Source organism: Dasypus novemcinctus, chromosome 15 (genome assembly GCF_030445035.2).
Source record: "Dasypus novemcinctus isolate mDasNov1 chromosome 15, mDasNov1.1.hap2, whole genome shotgun sequence".
Taxonomy (NCBI): Eukaryota; Metazoa; Chordata; class Mammalia; order Cingulata; family Dasypodidae; genus Dasypus; species Dasypus novemcinctus.
In genome coordinates this window covers 9,657,127-9,676,610 of record NC_080687.1, presented here as the reverse complement: position 1 = coordinate 9,676,610, position 19,484 = coordinate 9,657,127, and the positions used below count along the sequence as shown (strand labels likewise).

The following is a 19,484-nucleotide window of genomic DNA, read 5'->3' as shown; positions in this document are numbered from 1 at the left end:
GCGTCCCTGCAGAACTGGTGCCCCCCCTTTGCTACGATCGTCAATCTACGCACGCTGCATGAGGACGCGGGCAGAGGCAGTGCGAGGCGAAGGCCGCGCGGAAGCACGCAGGGCACAGGCCACGATGCCTGTCCCAGAGCAGATGGAAACCGTGCGGACGCCCGGTGGAGTGAAAGGCCATCAGCTGGCACAAAAAAATCCCTCCACAACAAGAGTGAAAGCAAAGCTCACCTGGCGGTCAGGAAACAAGAGCTGTCCTTTATCCTGAATTCCTGGCCTGTGCATACAACCAGGCAAATCTGCCCCCCAGTGCTCAAAGGCTTCTTCTGTGTTACTTCAAAGTGTATTCTGAGCTAACGGGCACAGATAACTTTGTCACTGAATATTACCCGGGAATGTTTAAGAACGATACATTGAAAATCCTCGTTCCTCCATAAGTTTCACCCTTAAAAGGAGGGCTATTCTCAGTTGAAACGTTGACTGCGTAACGTCAGTGTTGGCTCGGACGCGTCTCTGTAGTAGAGGAGTCGCGCGATGACGCTCGCTCCTGTGGCTGCACCGCCGCACGGTGTGGCTGGGCAGTGGCCACGGCCGCCAGGACTGTCTTGGTGTGCGGGACCCGCCAAGACCCCCGGGGCAGACCCCCTGTCGTGGCCCCCCTCCCCGGCAGCTCAATGTGCGTCCGTGGGGGCCTCGCCAACGGCCTGTGAGCTTCCAGGTCTGTCCTCCTTCATGGGGAGCATGGCGCCCTGCGCCCACGCCCACCCGTGCCAGGCCCCGAGGGACGGGGCAGGACGCAAGCCCGCCCACGGCATTTACAGCTGCCCCCTGCAGAGGAAAGGCTCTGCGTTTCCGCAGCCCGACCTTTGGCCTTAAGGGGAAAAGAAATCAGAGACAGAATCTAACTTCCCATTCGCCATCCTGGAGCACAAAGGGTCCCCTGGAAATGTGACAAAAAAGGGCCAAAAAGACAGGTCATGGCTGTTTTTGGCTCTTGTTCCCAGCAAAGCTGAGCTGTGGCTCCGGGGTGTGGAGCCCAGGCCCACCCAGGCCCCCCGCCACCTCCCACGCTGGGTGCCCAAGCCAGAAAGAGGAGGCGATAAAGCCGCTGCTTTTCAGAGCCCAAGCAGCCAGACGGGGAGTGCGAGGAAGAGACGACATCATCAGGTGGTGGCGCTTCCGCGATTCTGAAATCAGTGGATAAAATGGCTGTGATGCAAGTTCCCCGTTCCTTCCCATCTACATCATCAATAGAAACGCATTTAAAAATAAAGTGTTATCGACAGGGTGCTGCAGAGAAAAATCCCTTCTGGTTACAATTCAGAGACTGATATTGAAAAGGTACACGAGGAACCAGGGACTGCCCGAGCGACCTGACGACAAGCCTGAGCTATGCACAGTCTTGGGATTTTCTCCTGAATGCCTTCCTTTGTCACATAATGTTCTGTCCCGTTCGGGGAAGCAAACATTAACACAGATTCCAAACTTACTTAAACAACATCCCAGCGACTTCACAGCAGAACAGAACAAGACATCCCAGACACCGCCAGCAGGCACTGATGTGACGTTCATGAAAGGGGCCCGGGGCGTCGCGGCCCCACGCGCCCCGAGACGCGCGCATGCGCCCAGAGGCGCCGGGGACGACGTACTTGTTGAGGCAGGACGAGTTCTGGAAGTCGTGCTCCGTGAGCTGCCAGTTCTTGAGGGAGCCCTTCACGAAGCCGGACACCATGATGAAGCCGAGCACCAGCACGTTGACGCACGTGAAGACCTTGTTGACCATGGCCGACTCCTTCACGCCCACCGTCAGCAGCCCTGGAACACGAGGAGCGCCGCCTGAGCGCACCGCCCGCCCCGGGGCTGGGGACCGGGGGCCCGGGTTCTCGGGAGACCTCGGGGAACCCCGGGGAGCGGTGCGGGATTCTCTCTCTTCCCAGGCGGGGAGCGGGTGACCGAAGCCGTCCACGCCGGCTTCCCAGACCCCCTGGGACCGAGGGCCCCGCCCGCTGGCACCCCGGGAACTCGGCCCTCGGAAATCGGCTGCCTCCGAGGGGTGGAGACGAGGGTCTGCCTGCAGAGAGACCCTCGCTCTTATTCACAAGAAGAGGGACGGGGCAGCGCGGGCTGGACTGCTCCGCTCGGCTGCCTGGTGGAGGGAGCCTTTCGGGGTGCAGAGGAAGGAGCGACCCCGGTTCACTCTGCGCTGCCTGTAGCACAAGCACTTACACCCCGTGTGCCTCTGGACTCACGGGCACATGGAGCCCTCCCCCACAGCTGTGCCCTCGCTGAGCTCCGTGCGTGTTAAAAGGTGGCCGAGCTGGACTTCTGCTCTGCAAAACCACGCTAAAAAAAATTCAAGTGATAAAACCGCACAGGACCCTCCCAACAGAGCTCTCCTTGAGGTTTATGTCCCGGGACCACCGTGCGATAGAAAGGCCGTTTTGGTCCTTCCAGGGCTGAACTCTACTGGGCAAGGAGAGGGGCAGGAAAGGCCCCCAGGGGCCACAAGCCACCACGTGGCCTGGCACTGCTGTCCTGCCACGTCGCCCTTCTTTACGTTTTAATAAAAACACCCATGCTATGTGATATTCTGAAATGCTATGTTGGAAGAGAACTGGCCGATTTATCAAGGGAGCGCCTCACTACTCTCCTGGTTTATCTGTTTGCTGAAATGAAAACCTGGCATGCGCAGGCTTATTTCCTGACCCGTGTTGCCACCAGCTGGACCAGTTACACTGCTGGGACTGGCCTGCGTGAAATTATTTCAATTACGTGGCGTGTGGAAAAGGCATGTTGTTTTTAAACTCGTCCAAGAATTTCTAGCCTCAAATGAGGATCCCTCTGCATTTCAGCCTCATGTGTATACAGTACATGCCATCCTAGAGCCTGAGACACGCAGAGGAGTTGTGAATAAGAAGCTGCTGTAGGGCGGCGGACTTGGCCCAGTGGTTAGGGTGTCTGTCTACCACACAGGAGGCCCGTGGTTCAAACCCCGGGCCTCCTTGACCCATGTGCAGCTGGCCCATGCGCAGTGCTGATGCACGCAAGGAGTGCCATGCCACCCAGTGGTGTCCCCCGCGTAGGGGTGTCCCCGCATAGGGGAGCCCCACGCGCAAGGAGTGCGCCCCATAAGGAGAGCCGCCCAGCGCAAAAGAAAGTGCAGCCTGCCCAGGAATGGCGCCACACACACAGAGAGCTGACACAACAAGATGATGCAACAAAAAGAAACACAGATTCACATCCCGCTGACAACAACAGAAGCGGACAAAGAAGACCCAACAAGGGGAAGGGAGAGAAATGAATAAATAAAATAAATCTTTAAAAAAAAAAAATAAGAAGCTGCTGTGAGCTGGGTCCCAGCGATATTTGGAACTCTAAATCCCATAACCAAGACATGGGCGTGAAAAACTTCTTCACTTCAAGGGAGCTCTGATGACCGTCTGGTGTCAAACCAGCCAACACTCCTTTGAACACTGGGCTCGCCTTCGAGGTCCCGACACACCCTCATTGTTCCACGTCCCTGGCCCGTGAGTGCTGCCAACTAGCAGCTCAGCCAGCCTGGCAAATGGGGATCCAAAGAGTCAAAGGAGTTTTTATTCCTGGGTCACAAAAATCCTGCAGTGCTAACAAAATCGTACAGAGCCAACAGCTGTTCCACGCACTTGAGAGTCTCTCTTAGTAAAAGGGCAGGTAACCACGGCTATTCAACAGGTCGACCCCATGTGAGCCTGTGACAAGCCATAAGGCCATGGACAAATAGAGATGATTATCCTAATTACAAATACAAAAGACGAAAAGAAACGGGAGGAGGGGGAAGACACGAGACAGGGAGAAACGACTGCCCGGGGCCTGCCGTGGCCTGACCTCGCTGGACGCGGGGCCGTACCTGTCAAGATGAGAATGATGATCACGGCGAACACGTCCGGGGTTTCGGCCAGCACGCCGGGCGCGTTCAGGGCCATGTGAGTCCGCGAGAACTCCCCGATGGGCTTGCCGATGAGCTCGTCGAACGTGGCGCTCCAGGCTCGCGCCACACTGGAAGTACCTGTCACACAAGCAAGCCCCGGAGGAAGTTCAAGGCAAGTGCTACGTGGAGGGTCTCCCACCCAGCCCGAGGCTGTCGACATCCTCGCGGGGATCACGGACAACGCGCCGAGAGGCTGCTGCAGCGCCAGACTGTGCAGCACGCGGCCCTTCAGAAGCGAGGGGCAGCTGGTGCTTCCAGCGAGGTGGAAAAAGGCTTCCGGGGCACAGAAGAAACACACTTTCATCTCACAACCCGCGCACTACGCATCCTGAACGAGGGTTTCACAAAACGGTCATTCCCCTTGCTGCCTGAAGCGCGCCCCAGCGGTATCTGGGCCAGGCCACCTCTCACCTCGTGAACTGTCCCCGCCCATCCTCCCCTCAGCGCAGCCGTCAGCACCACCCAGGACGCCCCCTCTTCCAGGAAGCACCTGGCAGCGGAGCTGACGGCCGGCCTCGCTGAGGACGTGGCTGCCCGGGGGGCAGGGAGGACGCAGAGGGTCCCGCGCAGGGGCAGGCGTCCGCTCGCCCCAGGAGACGTGGCCAGGCGCCGGCACGAGCAGTCGGCACGGTCTTTCACTTCCCATCCTGGCCTTGCCGCCGGCTCTGGTCTGAACCATCCAGGGAATTTAGCCCCGGTGACCTGCCTTTGCTGGGTGGCCTCGTGATACAACTCAGCGGCACTGCTCAGTCCTGAGTGGCCAGTCTCTTGCGGAGCCTGCCCGTCCAGGCTGCAGGCCGGTGCAGACCGTACTCCTTCCCGCAGGGCCAGCTCCCCGCTGGCCTCGGCTCCAGCCCCAGCCTGCAGGGGATGGCTGCCGTGCACCTGCTCCCAGCCTGCCCCCGCCTGGGCCCGCGTTCTCGAGTCGTGCTCCGGGGGAAGCTGCTCTGCCCCGCGGCTAAGGGGGAGGACAGGTGCCCACGACACGTGGGTGAAGGGCTCTCCGGCTAAGAATCTTTTATTTGTTGGTCTAGAAGCAGCGGGCACCTCCCGCTCAACGTTTTGCCTGATGCCCGGGGAAATCCTCTGGAGGCTGAACGGCCCATTTAACATCACTGTGTTCTCAAGGGGAGACCTCGGCTTGTAAGAGCTGTCTGTGGTTACAAGATCTGATGTTTTACTAAAAAAAATAAGAACACTATCACGTGTTTTATTTTAGAATTTCGAGGAATGAGGTGGGTTGGCTGTCAAGGGAGGCTGCAGGCGCCGGAGCCCACGCGCTCAGCAAGCCGTGTGGATGGCACACGGGCCGCCCCTGACTCGGGGAAGGCCGCGAGGCCCCAGCACGCAGTGGGCGCTGTCGCCGGGGGGTGCCCAGAAGCCACCCGGGAGCCCGATGGCCCGACGTGCCAGATCTTACTGTCTTTCACCATCATAAACAAATGGTTAGAGGCCACTTGCATTTCTACTTTTGTGACCCTGCCATTCTACCTTTGCATTGTCTTTTATCCAGGGGTTTCTTTTAAATTGATGTGCTGTAATTAAAATACCAACAATATAGCCAGGAGAAAGCAACCATTTTTACCTTCCAAACTAAAAAAGGAGCTCACATTTTTTTGTCTTTTTGAGGTGTCTCTTGTCCATGCTAATGCCCGGCCTTGGAAGGGTGCTGGGAAACGAACAGGCACCCACCCAGAACAGCGCGTTAGAGCCGACAGACAGCTCAGGAACGCGCACGCCCTTTGATTAGACATCCTGCTCCTTAGACCTGGTTTTAGCAGGAAAAATCCTGCACATGCCCCGAAGACTTACCTGTAAAATAATTAACTATTTATACCACCACCGCAAGTGGAAATAACCTAAAAATCCCACGGGGGCATTTACCTAATGAGGTATGCTATTCCTTCTCTCACTGATGGGTTCACTCTAATAACGAGGAAAAGAAGCTAAACCCCTGGGTAACTAGGTGGAAGCGCCGCAGCGGGTCTCCGTCTCCCGCGTCGACGGCCCCTGCTCCCCCTCGAAGGCCCTTCACGCGGAAGACCCGGGCGCCGGGGCGCCCACAGGCGGGCACGCCTCTGCCGGGCTCGGGGGCGGCGGGGAGGGGGCTCACCGATGACGTAGGAGAGGATGAGGTTCCAGCCAGTGACGAAGGCCCAGAGCTCGCCCACGGTGACGTAGCTGTACAGGTAGGCCGAGCCCGTCTTGGGGACCCGCGCCCCGAACTCGCCGTAGCAGAGGCCGGCCAGCACCGAGGCCAGCGCGGCGATGAGGAAGGAGAGGACGATGGCGGGGCCGGCGTCCTCGCGGGCCACGGCGCCGGCCAGCACGTAGACGCCGGCGCCCAGCGTGCTGCCCACGCCCAGCGCCACCAGGTCGAAGGTGTTGAGGCAGCGCGAGAGCCGGGTCTCCTCGCGGCTGCAGTCCACCACCTTGCGGCGCAGCATCTGCTGCCCGAAGCCGAGCAGGACCTTGCAGCCCATGGCGCCGCTGCCGTCCGTCTGCGGAGGAAGCAGGAGAAGAGCTGCGTTATGGCCGTGCTCGCCCCCGCCCGCGGCACGGGCCGGCCCTCTGGGTCACTCGCCGGTCACCCGCCGCCCACAGGCTCACAGCCCCGGCCGCCAGGAACGTCCGCAGGCGGCACGTGACCCTCTGGCCTCTCTGCAGCCGGCACCGGCAGGAGTGGGCCGTGCCCGACCGATTCCGCGGGTTTTTCTGGGGCCTGAGCGTCCACACGGTATCTCGATTCTCCCTTGAGGACCTTCTAGAGGCAGAAAACTATGTGACTTGGGAAACACATGGTGAAGCTGCTCCGGCCCGAGAATCCAACCGTCCACCAGGAAAAACAAGGTGATTCTGAGTACACCGCAGTGAGGGCAGACATGCCACCTTTTTGGCTGGATGCCTGCAGACGTCGCCAGGACCCTCTGCAGGCAAGCGCCGCGCTGCTTCTCCGTCTAAGTCAACTGTCCTGATAGGTCCAGCTGAGACATTTTAAGTTGGGGCTCTGTCTAGCCGTTACTGCTCTAGAAACCCTTTCTTCTGGATCAAAACATCAGCCAGATGCGCTATATAATACACCCCTGAGGAGGACCAAGAGGGGGACAGGTGCTGAGGCACTGGCTGATGTTATCCAAGCACAGACACAACCAAACGAGGGTGCAGGATACCCCAAACATTAGGTGCCAGGGACCCCAGCTCAGGTGATCAACTGCTCTCATGTGACAGCCCGGCCCGCTCTGCCCACGTGGCTCAGCCAAGGGGCCAGCGTGGCCAGAGTGGCCGGCAGCCAGCCCTCACCCCGACTGTGGCGCGAGAAGCTCAAGTCCAGGCTGGGCTCTTCTGCGGCAGCAGGTGGTACCTGGGATTAAGGATTTGTTCTCGTTCCCCATCAGATGGCCCCTGGGGGCTGCAGGAGCCTGGGCAAGGCACGTAACCCCACTGGCCCTCAGCTCTCGTTAGTGCCAGGGGGAACCCTCTGTTGCTGCGTGGGATAACAGGGATTATTGTGGATACGTGTACATACGTGGGTGAGTGGGCACACATGCGTTTCGTTGCTCTGTCAGCTGAGAGGGTCTAGGAACAATGACACCCCGGTAGCTGTGAGCACACCCAAAGTCTAGACCTTGGTTTCTAAGACCATTCTCCAATGAAAGGAACCAGTGCTCCCTGGGGAACTGGCTGGCTGTGGGACTGGGGCAGGTGATACACAAGATGAGCTTGGAGCATCTTGTACACAGTGCCAAGGGTAAGGAAGTGCTCCAAAACAAAAACACAAAACTGACATCGACGGGAGCATGTCCAAGAGACCCGGGAGCCCGTGGAAAGCATTAAAGCCTCCCAACCGTCAAAGCTAGAACAATCTGTGCAACAAAAGAAAGAAGTATTGGATTAAGGTCCAAAGTGTAAAATCAGCAGCCATGAGCCCACACCGATATAACAAATGGGGATGCAACCTCCTGACAGAGGAATTTCAAACCATCTCTGTGGATCCTCCATCCTCAAGGTCGGGCATTCCTTAAGTGTGGGTTATGCAGTAACTTCATTCCAAAGAGTCCCATATCGGAAAGGCGGAAAGGAGTAACTTCATGCTGGAGAAACCCGACACATCACCTGGCAAGAGCATTGGGCCAACATCAGCAACAAGTCGTGCTGGGAGCATAGGCCCTTGATAACGAAGTGACGGGAACGGCCCTTCCCCTCTGTGGTCTCCTCTCCAAGACCTGCAGCTCCATTGAATCAGATACCTGATCCGTGCACCTCAAAACCACCAAGATCAACACCAACATGGGAAGTCTGAGAAACTGAGAACCCAGAAGAGATGTGGCAACTAGACGTGACGTATTCTCACGGATGGGAAAAAGGACAGGAAAATGAAAGAGATCCAAATGAGCTGTGGATTTTCGTTCAGCATGTACCAGTATTGGCTGTTTAGCTGTAACTAGTACACCACGGAGGTAAGGCTTAGAGGGAAGGTGGGTGTGGGCAGATGAGAACTCTACTACCCTCACGGGTTTTTCTATAAATCTGATAGTTTTAAAAATTTATTTTAAAAAAATGCCTGGAGAGAAACTATTATCATACTCCTTTGACTTATAAGGCACACACACACACACACACAAACACATTTTTTCCCCCACCTCCATCATTAGTTGATATTTACTGACCCAACTCGGCAGCAACGAAACGGTCAGTAAAAGCTAAGAGTGTGAAGGGAGATGACGGGTCTTAAGAAAGGCCACGCCTAATCACTGTGCATCACTGCCTGCCCACACCTCACCCTGCACCCACATTCCACGGTGCTTTCGGGCCCCCACAAGGGACACTGCTGCAGATTCTCTCTGCACCACTGATGTGCAGCACCCCGCTCCGGGCGCACGTGGGTGCAGGGATGGGCCTTTCGATGCTCTTCACAGAAAATCTCCCAAGATCCCTAAAATTTTAGCTAGAACGAGCCATAAAAACAGTCTGATCAGGAAGCAGCTGTGGCTCAAGCAATTGAGCCCCCATTTACCATATGGAGCACCCAGGATGGATCCCTGGAACCTCCTGGTAAAAAAAGAAAAAAGGTAGTCCCGCCTAGCACAGAGAGGTGCACCAAAAAGACAACGATGCAACCAGATACCAAACAAACCAACAAATGACTGACCTGATCCCCTTGTGACAGACAAAGGAAAATTAACCCGAAGAGCAAAGTGCCCAGGCCTCGAGGCCCCACGCTCTGCGGGCACAGGCTGGGGCCTGGGTTCGGCCTACTGACTGGTGACCAGTGCCCTGGCCCGCAGTGGGGAGGAAATGACATCGCAGCGCAGTGAAGTGGGGAGGAAATGAGGAGGAAATGAGGAAAGGCAGAGCACGGTCTGTGTGGAAAATCAAGGTGTGTGAGTTTGATAAGAGAGGAAAAGGACACGGACACCCGCAGGAGATGCCAGGCACGGACCGTGCTCCGGGCTGTGCCCGCTGCCCGCCGGCAGACTCTACAGGGAGGCTGGCCAGGGGCAGAGCTGAGGGCGTGCCAGCAAGGCCGCCGGGGCCAGGGGAAAGCGGCTTCCCTGGACAGCCGACAGGTTCTCGGTGGGACAAGACGTGCAAGGACCCAGCAGGTGCCAGCAGGTCCCAGTGCCCCCGCCAGGAGCCCTAGCTCTTCCTGGGGACCCCTCTTCTTCATAGGATTCGACTTTTATTCCAGTCAAATCATCCATCACAGCAGAGTGACTGGTAAACCCCTGCTCGGGTATCGAGAAGCTAACAGGGAAGGTGTGGCACCTCACCACGTCCTTTGGCAGAAAAGGCTGTGCTTTTGAGGATGTGCGAAACCTCCTACCAAATTCTCCACTTCTTTCTGGGAGGCAGGGAGTATTTAAGTAGACGGGGAACTCAGCGGGAAGTGGGGTGTGAAGATTCATTACTTCCCTTGCTCTTTAAGTTCGGCTGGCAAATGTGTGCGAGAGAGAGCTTACCTGCCCCAGGTGTAGGTTCTGGGTAACGCTAAGCCAATTCCCTCCACGGGCCGGCCAAGACCTGCTGTTAAAGAGCCCAGCGCTAAGCAAGTTCAGGGCGCAGAAGGTGAAAAGAGCCTCCCGGCCTCGCAGCTGGCTGGCACGACTCTCCTCTCTCCAAAGGGTCATCTAAGCAGAGCTCGGAGCTGCGGGAGTGGCCACAGTGGGGTTCCCGCAAGGGGCTCCCCGAGGCACACCCTGAGGACTCATTTCTGAGCCCCCGTGGGTCACCAGGTCACCAACCCAGGGGCCTCCTTTCCAGAGGGCCGGCCACATGCACCTGCACGGCTCAAGAGCGCAGGTGTACACTCACATGTATGGCCATGTTCACCTACACGGCTCATGAGTGCAAGTGTGTACACGTATGTACGGCTGCGTGCACCTGCACGGCTCACGAGCGCAGGTGTGCACGTGTGTAAGGCCATGTGTACCTGCACGGCTCACGAGCGCATGCACCAGCATGGGCAGGATGCACCAGGGGGGAGCCAGAGAACGGGGCAGGGGGAGAGGGAGTTACACTTCAAATGCATGAGCAGGTTATTAAATACTCTAAATTTAGATGGAGAAACTGGTTTTCAAATGTAACGTGGCGAGGAAATTCCTTGGTACGAGAACCATGACTGCACAGAAGTGGTACACACTGACCCGTTTTCTTCAGGACCCGTCTGCGGTCCAGTCCACAAACCCCAGCCATAGAGCAAAGTGCTGAGTGTCCCTGGGAGGTGACGGGGTGGCAGGAGATGACCCGTCCACTGCAGTTCCCTTGGTGACTTAAGTACTGCTTGCTATCTAAGTTGAGGGCAAACGCGACTCCTTTAGAAGACACCGGGGCAAAACACAGCCAGGTGCTGCCAAGAACAGGGAGAACACACTGCTGGTTAGGAGTGCACACCGACTGTCGCTGCCTTGGGTTTATTTAAGAACAGTCCCTTCTGTCTCCTTGCAAGAAATACAAAACTGTCCTCCAAATGGCACAACCTCTTGGTATCCTGTGCACGCCAAGCCACCACTCCCGGCTCACACGCGTCCGTGCTCTGAGTCCAAGGCTGTTCATTCAACCCACAGCGAGAAGAGATGAAACTTCCCTGCACAAAACTATCTAACCAGCCTAATTCCCAGTTCAAAAACACTGTCCCTTTAAGGAATATCTTTTTATTTCCCTTAAGGATGAACTTTACTTAAAAAAAAAAAAAAAGGGAAGCGAACTGGCCCAGTGGTTAGGGAGTCCGTCTACCACATGGGAGGTCCGCGGTTCAAACCCCGGGCCTCCTTGACCCATGTGCAGCTGGCCCATGTGCAGTGCTGATGTGCACAAGGAGTGCCCTGCCATGCAGGGTTGTTCCCATGTGGGGGGAGCCCCATGTGCAAGGAGTGCGCCCCGTAAGGAGAGCCGCCCAGTGCGAAAGAAAGTGCAGCCTGCCCAGGAATGGTGCCACACACACGGAGAGCTGACACGACAAGATGACGCAACAAAAAGAAACACAGATTCCCATGCAGCTGACAACAACAGAAGCAGACAAAGACGCAGCAAATAGACACGGAGAACAGACAACTGGGGTGGTGGGGGAGGGGAGATAAATAAATAAATAAATCTTAAAAACAAAAACAAAAACAAAAACTGGCAACTAGGGAATGTCAGTAGCCCAATCAATACTTGAGTCGTTACTGAATATATTAAGAGCACAAAGTCAGTGCAGTACAAACAAGTGGGAGTGTATCATTATCACTGCACTTCATTCTTCATAACAAATACTTTCAAGTCAATAAGGAATGTTGAGTTCTATTCAGTCCCACTTACAAAATATTTTACTGCATTAAGTTCTTCAGTCAATCCCTTTACTTGGCTCCTTTTATAATACTTTCCTATCAATCGTATTAAATCTACTATGAGCATAAATATTTTGAATGACGAGACATTTCTTAAACGTATACTTGAGAATGGTTGTCTGAAAAAGCACACCTATTTGTTTTGAGTGGAATTAGAGTAACTGAATGTGAAGTTTCTCAATGGGAACAAACTCAACTTTCTTCTTCCCATCATCTCTGCCATATATATGATTTCCAAAAGGCCTCACTTAAAAGTTTGTCCATAGCTTCACTAAGGAATGAGAAGCAGAGGGTAAACAACTGAGCTTAAGGACATCTGGGGTCAAAAATGCAAGAAAATATGTTCAACATGCAGCAATTGTCTCAATACTCAAGATTCATGTTAGTGAACTCAGTTATTGAATATGAGATTTTCTTGTATGACTAGGACTCTGGGCATTAAATGCACTGCTTCTTCATTTTATATCAAATTATCACACAAGCCATTGCTCTCTGAGACTCTGGATACTTTTACAGTTTAATTTGCAAACAGAAATTTTTGTTATCAATTGCTTTTAACCGAATCATATCTTGAAAACTGTTTATACAGAACACCCAGGCAATAAAGTAAACTGCTCACTGTGGAAAGCCTTCAATTACTTTATTACAGTAGAAAATACAGGAGGTAAAAGCTAGCTGAAAAGATAACCGATCAGCTGAGCCGAGGCTTTGGCTTTCCCTTCAAGTGGCCTCCACTGTGACCAGGCCCTGGGGGGTCTATCCACAGAGAAATCCTCCATCCCAACTGGGACCGGCGCTGTGGGGTTCAGGGGCTCTGGTCTGGCCGGGTGGCGGGGCCAGCTGGTGAAGTTGCTCAGGCTTCCCTCCAACACGAGCAGCTGGCAGGGGGCTCCCGGGGTGCATCCCTGGCGCCCAAGCACCTGCGTGCAGCTCGGACGATATTCAGACTCGTGACCTGGGACTACAGGTGGCAGAAGAGGTCCCCAAAGGGGCATCCTGGAGCCACGTGGGAGGGGAACGGAGGCTCAAGGACGGGAAAAACCTGTGCTGGAGGAAGTGCTGTCAACGCAGGAGCCACTGCCCTGGAGTCAGCAGGCCCAGGTGCAGGACCTTAAACTCAAGGCCCCCAGGAAGGAACACAGCACAACGGAGACTGCTTCCCGGGCAGGAGAGAAGAGGACAGAACAGCCCGGACGGGGACGGTAACGCTGGCCTGCCTCGGGAACGTGTCGCTGCCTGGTGAACAGGGGTTTGGGGCGTTCAACTGCCTGGGGGCCACTGCTAGTGGGCGCAGATTGAGTAAGAGGACAGAGCTCAGCAAGTTTCTTACATCCCAAAAGGAGAAAAATGTTAATCTGTAAAGACTCAAGCCACGTGCAATTTATAGAAGGCATTAGTTGATGAAAATCCCTCTGTATATTTTCAAGATGTCACCTATAGAAGTGGAAAAAAACAGCAGAAATCCTTCCTGTTCAACAAGAAGGAAAATTTTAAGTTACCTTCTAGTTATTCAAAATGTTCTTTCTAGATTGCAAATAGACAAGTAAGAAAGACTCATGATACGTTAACAGAAAATGCTACATCGGTATATCCTTTGGGACAAATAAAACACATGTGCATTTCCTACACCAGGTCAAAGGTACAATGAAATATGAATAGCAGTCATTCCGTTTCCTTATTCATTATGTTCTTTATGTTTAATTTGCAAACACATTTAACTTCTTAAACTTTCTCTAGGAAGTTGTTGTACTCTTAGAATCAGACGGAAAACACAGATTTGTTTCCAAAGTCGAACCGCATCACAGGAAAGTGTTTAACTGCCTGGAGCTGGGGAGCCACGAGGTCTCAATGAGGGTAAAAAAAATAAAAGGAACTGGAGACTAACTCAGAAAACCAAGGAAGCAACAGTACGGGGACGCGGGAGGGTTCAACGGTGACGCAGCCTGCAACGAGGGTTGGCTGCGGGCGGCCCCGCCGCACCGGAGGCCCTCCTGGAAGGGCAGGTTCTGCGCGGTGCTGAGCGGCCTGCGAACCTTGGGCTCTTTGGCTCACCTTTGGTTAGAGCCCCCCGGGGCCAGGGCCGGCCCTGGCCAGCGAGGCACACCCTGAGGATATCACTGGATCCCACCAAAATCCACCGGCCGCCCCACACCTGCCGTGAACCAACCACCGGGGGCTTCACAACCGTACGTCCCCGTCCTGCCCGTCAGAAACCTGAAAGGGGGCTTATCTCGGCTGCAGGGCGAGGCTGGCGAGGGGCGGCGGAGGACCCCAAGAGAAGTGCAAGGGTGGGAGACGGTTTAACCCTCAGCTCAGGCACCGCCACTTGCTTAAGGAAAAAAAAAGCGGGAGCTCATGGAGCAAGAGCAGAGGCCCACGACAGTACGTCACGGGGGCACCTGCACCTCGCGAGGCCGCGCCGCCCCTGGGCGTTCCTCGCTCGGGGCGTCCCTCCGGCCCTGCTCCGGGCGGCCGCCTCCTCCCCACGGCTCCCGCGAGCTCCTCCCCACGGCTCCCGCGAGCTCCTCCCCACGGCTCCCGCGAGCTCCTCCCCACGGCGCCCGCGAGCTCCTCCCCAAGGCTCCCGCGAGCTCCTCCCCACGGCTCCCGCGAGCTCCTCCCCAAGGCTCCCGCGAGCTCCTCCCCACGGCTCCCGCGAGCTCCTCCCCAAGGCTCCCGCGAGCTCCTCCCCACGGCTCCCGCGAGCTCCTCCCCACGGCTCCCGCGAGCTCCTCCCCAAGGCTCCCGCGAGCTCCTCCCCAAGGCTCCCGCGAGCTCCTCCCCACGGCTCCCGCGAGCACCTCCTCAAGGCTCCCGCGAGCTCCTCCCCACGGCTCCCGCGAGCTCCTCCCCATGGCTCCCGCGAGCTCCTCCCCAAGGCTCCCGCGAGCTCCTCCCCACGGCTCCCGCGAGCTCCTCCCCACGGCTCCCGCGAGCTCCGGGGCCCCAGGAGCGACGGTTTACGAGGCTCCCTGCAGCCCGAGCCTTCCGGAGGCCGAGGCCCTGCGCCGCCGTGGCCCCCGGCCAAGGCAGGTGCCGCCAGGCAGGTGCCGCCGGGTAAGTCCCATGCCGTCCCCGCGGCACCCACAGCCGACAGCGCCGCACCTCGGGGCGTGACGCTGAGGTTGCCGTGTTACAGGCTGTTTCCAGAGCTTTCGACATCATGGGAAAGCTTAAGCACGGTCAAGTGAAAACGTACGTGACCTCGTCCCATTCGGTGCAAAAACTCAACGAGGAGCCGAGTCTGCCCTTTGGGCTGCGGGGGTCAGTCGAGGTTTCCTCTCTGTTTGCCACGCCGTCTTCACCTCAGGAACAGCAGCGTGAAGAAGAGCCCGCGTGGAGCGAAGCCAGCCAGACACAGAGGACAAACGCCACGGGACTGTGGCCGCATCACTATGAACCTGACATGCTGTGTACCTTGTGACTGAAATACACGCGTACCCAATACGTTTAACTGAGAAATGGATGTTTTTATTCAACTATGCTTCCTTTTAATTTGTAAATTCTTTGTATCTTCTACTATTAAACGTACAAAATAACGTTTAAAAGAATTTTTTAAAAAAACAGCTACCGTAAATCACTGACCTTCACACCACCTCCTCGGGCAAGCGACACTGTGCGTTGTCGAGATGGGGGACGCGGGTTTGACCACAACTCGTGACCGCGCACTTGAGAGTCATCTGGGGAGATTTCTGACAACGGGCAAGCAGCCAGGATCGGGGTGGGGGGCTCAAACCCGGGTGGGGCGGAACGCGGTGCCGGGGAGGGACCCCGGCGCCCCTGGGTCTTCCCCGGTGGGCCCTCACCTGAGGCTGCCGTGCTCCCGAGAGGCAGGGCGGGCCGGCCGCACCTGCGGCCTTGGGGTGGGCGGCCGCACCAGCAAGACCCGCTCGTGACTGGGGTGGGGGCTCGGGGCTTGCGCTCACGCAGCGGGCGTGAAGGAGAACCCGAGAGGGCCGGCCCGCCACCCAGCAGGGGCCCGGAGGGCGGCGTCCCTCCCTCTGGCTTCTGCCCTGCGTCCTTTCAGGGCAACAAAATTACAAGCGCTGAGCGCCTCCAGGGAGAGCTACCGCCCCCGCGGGGGTGCTGGGAGCCCCCAAGTTTGTTGCCAGTTGGTCAGAAGTGCGGGGGGCCTGGGCCCCCCAACTTGCGCCTGGTGCCTGGAAGGCCGTGGGGGGCCTGAGGGCTGAGCGCAGCCGATGCCGAGGTCCACCGTGCACGGAGGCCAGGTGGACTTGTTCACTGGGCGGCGCCGGCAGGAGGGGGGACCCTCGGGCACCGTCAGCTGCACGGGGCGCCGGGCACCCCCAGCTCACGGCAAGCACCCCGAAGTGCACCAGGACGTGCCATGGGCGGGGCTCGCTGTCCCGTGACTCGTATTCAAGGAGCGGCTGGGGCGCTGACCGGGCCCGTCACAGAGACAGTCGCCTGCGCCTCCACTGTCATCGCCCGGGGGGCCGCTCCAAGAGATTTTATTAGCGTCGATGCTTGATGGTCTGACTCACCACGGAGGGAGCTGCCGCTTCTCTAATTGAGCATAAACGTAACGACGTGCTGGTTAGATTAAAATCTAACCCGAGCAGGCCACTCCTGTCCACAGAGCCCTGAGAAGTGCCGAGCGTTTCTCCCCGCAGCCGGTGTCCGTCACGGGGTGCCCCCGCCACAGCCTGCCCAGCCTCCGGCACCCCCCAAATCCACGGTCTTTGAGGAGCTGCGGAGCCTGCGGGCCGGGCCCCCCTTCTCCAAGCTGTGTCCTAACGTCCCCGGGAGCTGGTGAGCAGCCAGGAGGCCACACCTCCGAGATCACGCGGAAGGCGGAGCTGGCCAGCCTCCCAGCGCCGGGCACCGCCACGCCGCGCTGGCACGGCGCTCCCGCACGCCACTCTGGAGTCCCAGTTGTCGGTCACAGGCCCAGCCAGCGACAGGGCCCCTCCCGGCGGTTTTCACTAACTGAGGCTTTGCCAGGACTACCGCCAACACCGACTACTTAACTACACTCGGCCTGTTCAGTCCTGTTTACCCGATTCGAAGAATGACGACGACGACGACCACGAAAAAGGAAGAGAAGCCAGTGGGAGGGCAATTAGCACGTGTTCACAACCACCGGAAGAGGCCGGGGCAGCGCTTCCTCCTCCAGCGGCAGGACGCGACGAAAGGGCGCCTGTGCCTGGGAACGACGTTTCCACGTCCCCACGGGTCGTGCCCTGACCGGGAGGCGCCTCCAGCCTCGGCAGGAGGTGTCAGGGCGAGCCGCGCATGCCGCCGCTCCGGGCGCTCCGACGCGTGCCCCGGAAGTCACACTTGTAGAGTATAAAGAGCCGGGGAGCCGCGTCACTACCAACAGCAGGCGCAGGACCCGAGGGAGACGCCCGTCGCTCCAGCGCCGTTTCAAGCCGCCGGCACGTGTGAACCCGGAACTCGACCTGAGGAGCAGGTGCTGCCGCAGATCGGCCTTTACAGGAGCCGCGAGCCTCAACCGCTCTCGAATCTCAGCTGGAAAAATACTGTTTGGAAGCAAGCTCCCCTAGGATTAGAATTCAGAATTACCTGCCAAAACACGGCCCTTTCGTGCCTGAGGCCTCTGAGGTATTCTGAAAGGCAGAGGAGTTTTTCTTGGCTCCTTCAAAAAGCACAAGAACTGACAACGAGAAAGAGAGCAAGACTTCCATGCAAAACTGACCGAATTGCCATCCGACATTCAAAAACTGCTCTTTTCCCACTCACTCGTTTACTCACTCAACAAACCAAGGCAGTTCACTGACTCAGAGCCAAGCGTGGGGAACCCTTAGTCCTCAAGATCCTGTAAATTTTTACCTTCTCCCAGGCTCCACATAATTATAAGCAACTGTGGAAAAAAAAAAACTTCCTGGAGAATTCTGTGGGTCAAAACCAGACAGGAGCGGGGACTAGCAGGGGCAGCCACAGTATGGACCCAGTAAAGAGGTCCTGGTGAACTGGGGTCTGCTACGAACAAGCAACGTTCTAAAACAGCAGCTCCCCGCCAGGCTGTGCGCGCTTCAGTTCATTGTCAGTCCTCTCGTAAGACTGAGAAGACGGCACTGTCCGTGGCCCCGAGACTTGGTAAGTAGCCGGGACCTGAGCCTAGCTCGGCGGATTCCAGAAGCCCTACTACTCGATGCCAGCTGCCGAACGATCGACTTTGACCAAGCATTAGGCTCCCTGCTCCCTGACACTCTCAAAATCCTACTAGCGAGACTCACACAGGTAAAGGGGCAACCTCTTTTTCAGTATGCTCATCATAGCCCTGTAAAAGTTAGGTTGAAAAAAGATTCACGCGGGGAGCGAGTCACCGCAATCCCCCTCTGCCCTCTTCCCTCCAGCCTCTGCCCACCACCCGCTGGCTTCGGGGCAACAGGGGCTTTATTCAGGCAGTTCTGGAAAGCATAAAGGCAGCGGGGCAGAAGGGTCTGGGAGGAGACTCGAGGTAGCTCTCTGTGGGCAGGAGACCACGGGTGCTTTTATTTTCTGCATTTTGCCAAGTTTTTTTTTTCTCACGAGTGTGAATTGCTTCTGAATTGAGGGGAAAGAAATTTCTTTTGATGAAGCCAAGAGGAAAAAAGGAAGGTAGAGGGATCAAGACACAAGTTAAACCCCTTTTGAGGGTCTGTCTAGGAAATGCTGAAACCTGGGGTTTCGTTATACTTTTCTTTCTACATTTGTGCAGGTTTGGAAACTTCCAAAACTCAATGTCTAGGGCAACCCAGAAATCAACGAGAGAACAATTTCCACTAACTCCACCTAGCAGCACTGCCTCGCCTCCGTGCCCAGCTAGCCCCACGTGCCGGAAGCCACAGCCCAGATGAGTTCCAGCCTTTCACGTAGCGCGGGGTCGAACCATAGCAAGCTGCCAACATTCGGCTGCTGGGGACCTCTGAGGAAAGGCCAGGAGCAAAGGCTCTGCAGCGGGCCTGGGCCCCGCTCACGAGAGGTACTCTTAGGCATTTCTCCAGGCCCACGTCTGCGTCCGCTGGGAAATGAGACTGAAAACCCACCCTCTCTCACGCTGTGGTTTCCAACAGACCCTGTAAGTTGCAAGGAGCAGACTTAGGAAAAAGGATCTGTTCAGGGGTTTTTCAAAAGCTGGTGGCGTGGGGGGGCGGGCAGAGGGGCAGGAGGAGGGAAGGCTGCAGGTGCACAGTGTCTGTGGTTTAGACGCGTGGTGAGGGACACCGACGCGTCCGGCGGCTTGCCGCTTACCTTTCGGCAGGTACAGCGCCCCCCCAGGTGAGCGGCAGGAGACCACAGATCAGGCAGGACGGGGCGGGGCCACACAGCCTGGGTTTGTGGCAGACGCATCGGCCAGTTTAGGAGGGTCCCACCAGCAGCAGCTGCGGACCTTACCCCACACGCACCGTGCTTCGTGGGGAGCTCGGCACAGTATTGTTTGAAAGGGACGGGAAGGAAAAGACGGGGCAAGAGGGCTTTCCATCGCCAGGCTCGGGCAGTCCTTCTTTTTAGCACCAAATCACACGTTCACCACGGTATTTGAATCCCACTGATAAAATACCTTTGCTTAAGCAAATGCTACGGCCTCTCCTATCTGCCTGCCATTTGCTCTCCAACCCGCTTTTCTCCCTAAGCATCTGGAGACGTGCGTCAGGCACACGCCCAGTTGTCATGGAAATTATCTAAGTGGAACAGGGTCCACGGTTGCCAAGTCTGCAAATCCC

At 56.8% G+C, this 19,484-nt stretch overlaps 1 protein-coding gene across 3 annotated transcripts in view; it reads right to left on the bottom strand.

Annotated features, from left to right (window-relative positions):
• The window catches only part of SLC7A1 (solute carrier family 7 member 1), a 70,425-nt gene that overhangs the window by 14,804 nt on the left and 36,137 nt on the right, over positions 1–19,484 (bottom strand). For all 3 annotated transcript variants that reach the window (XM_058277009.2, XM_058277012.1, XM_058277011.2), the window contains 3 exons: positions 6,081–6,468; positions 3,887–4,045; positions 1,650–1,815 (listed from right to left, as the gene is read on the bottom strand). In XM_058277009.2, the coding sequence (XP_058132992.1) occupies positions 1,650–1,815; positions 3,887–4,045; positions 6,081–6,450 (695 nt within the window). In that variant the 5' untranslated portion in view covers positions 6,451–6,468. The remainder of the gene's footprint in view (positions 1–1,649; positions 1,816–3,886; positions 4,046–6,080; positions 6,469–19,484) is intronic.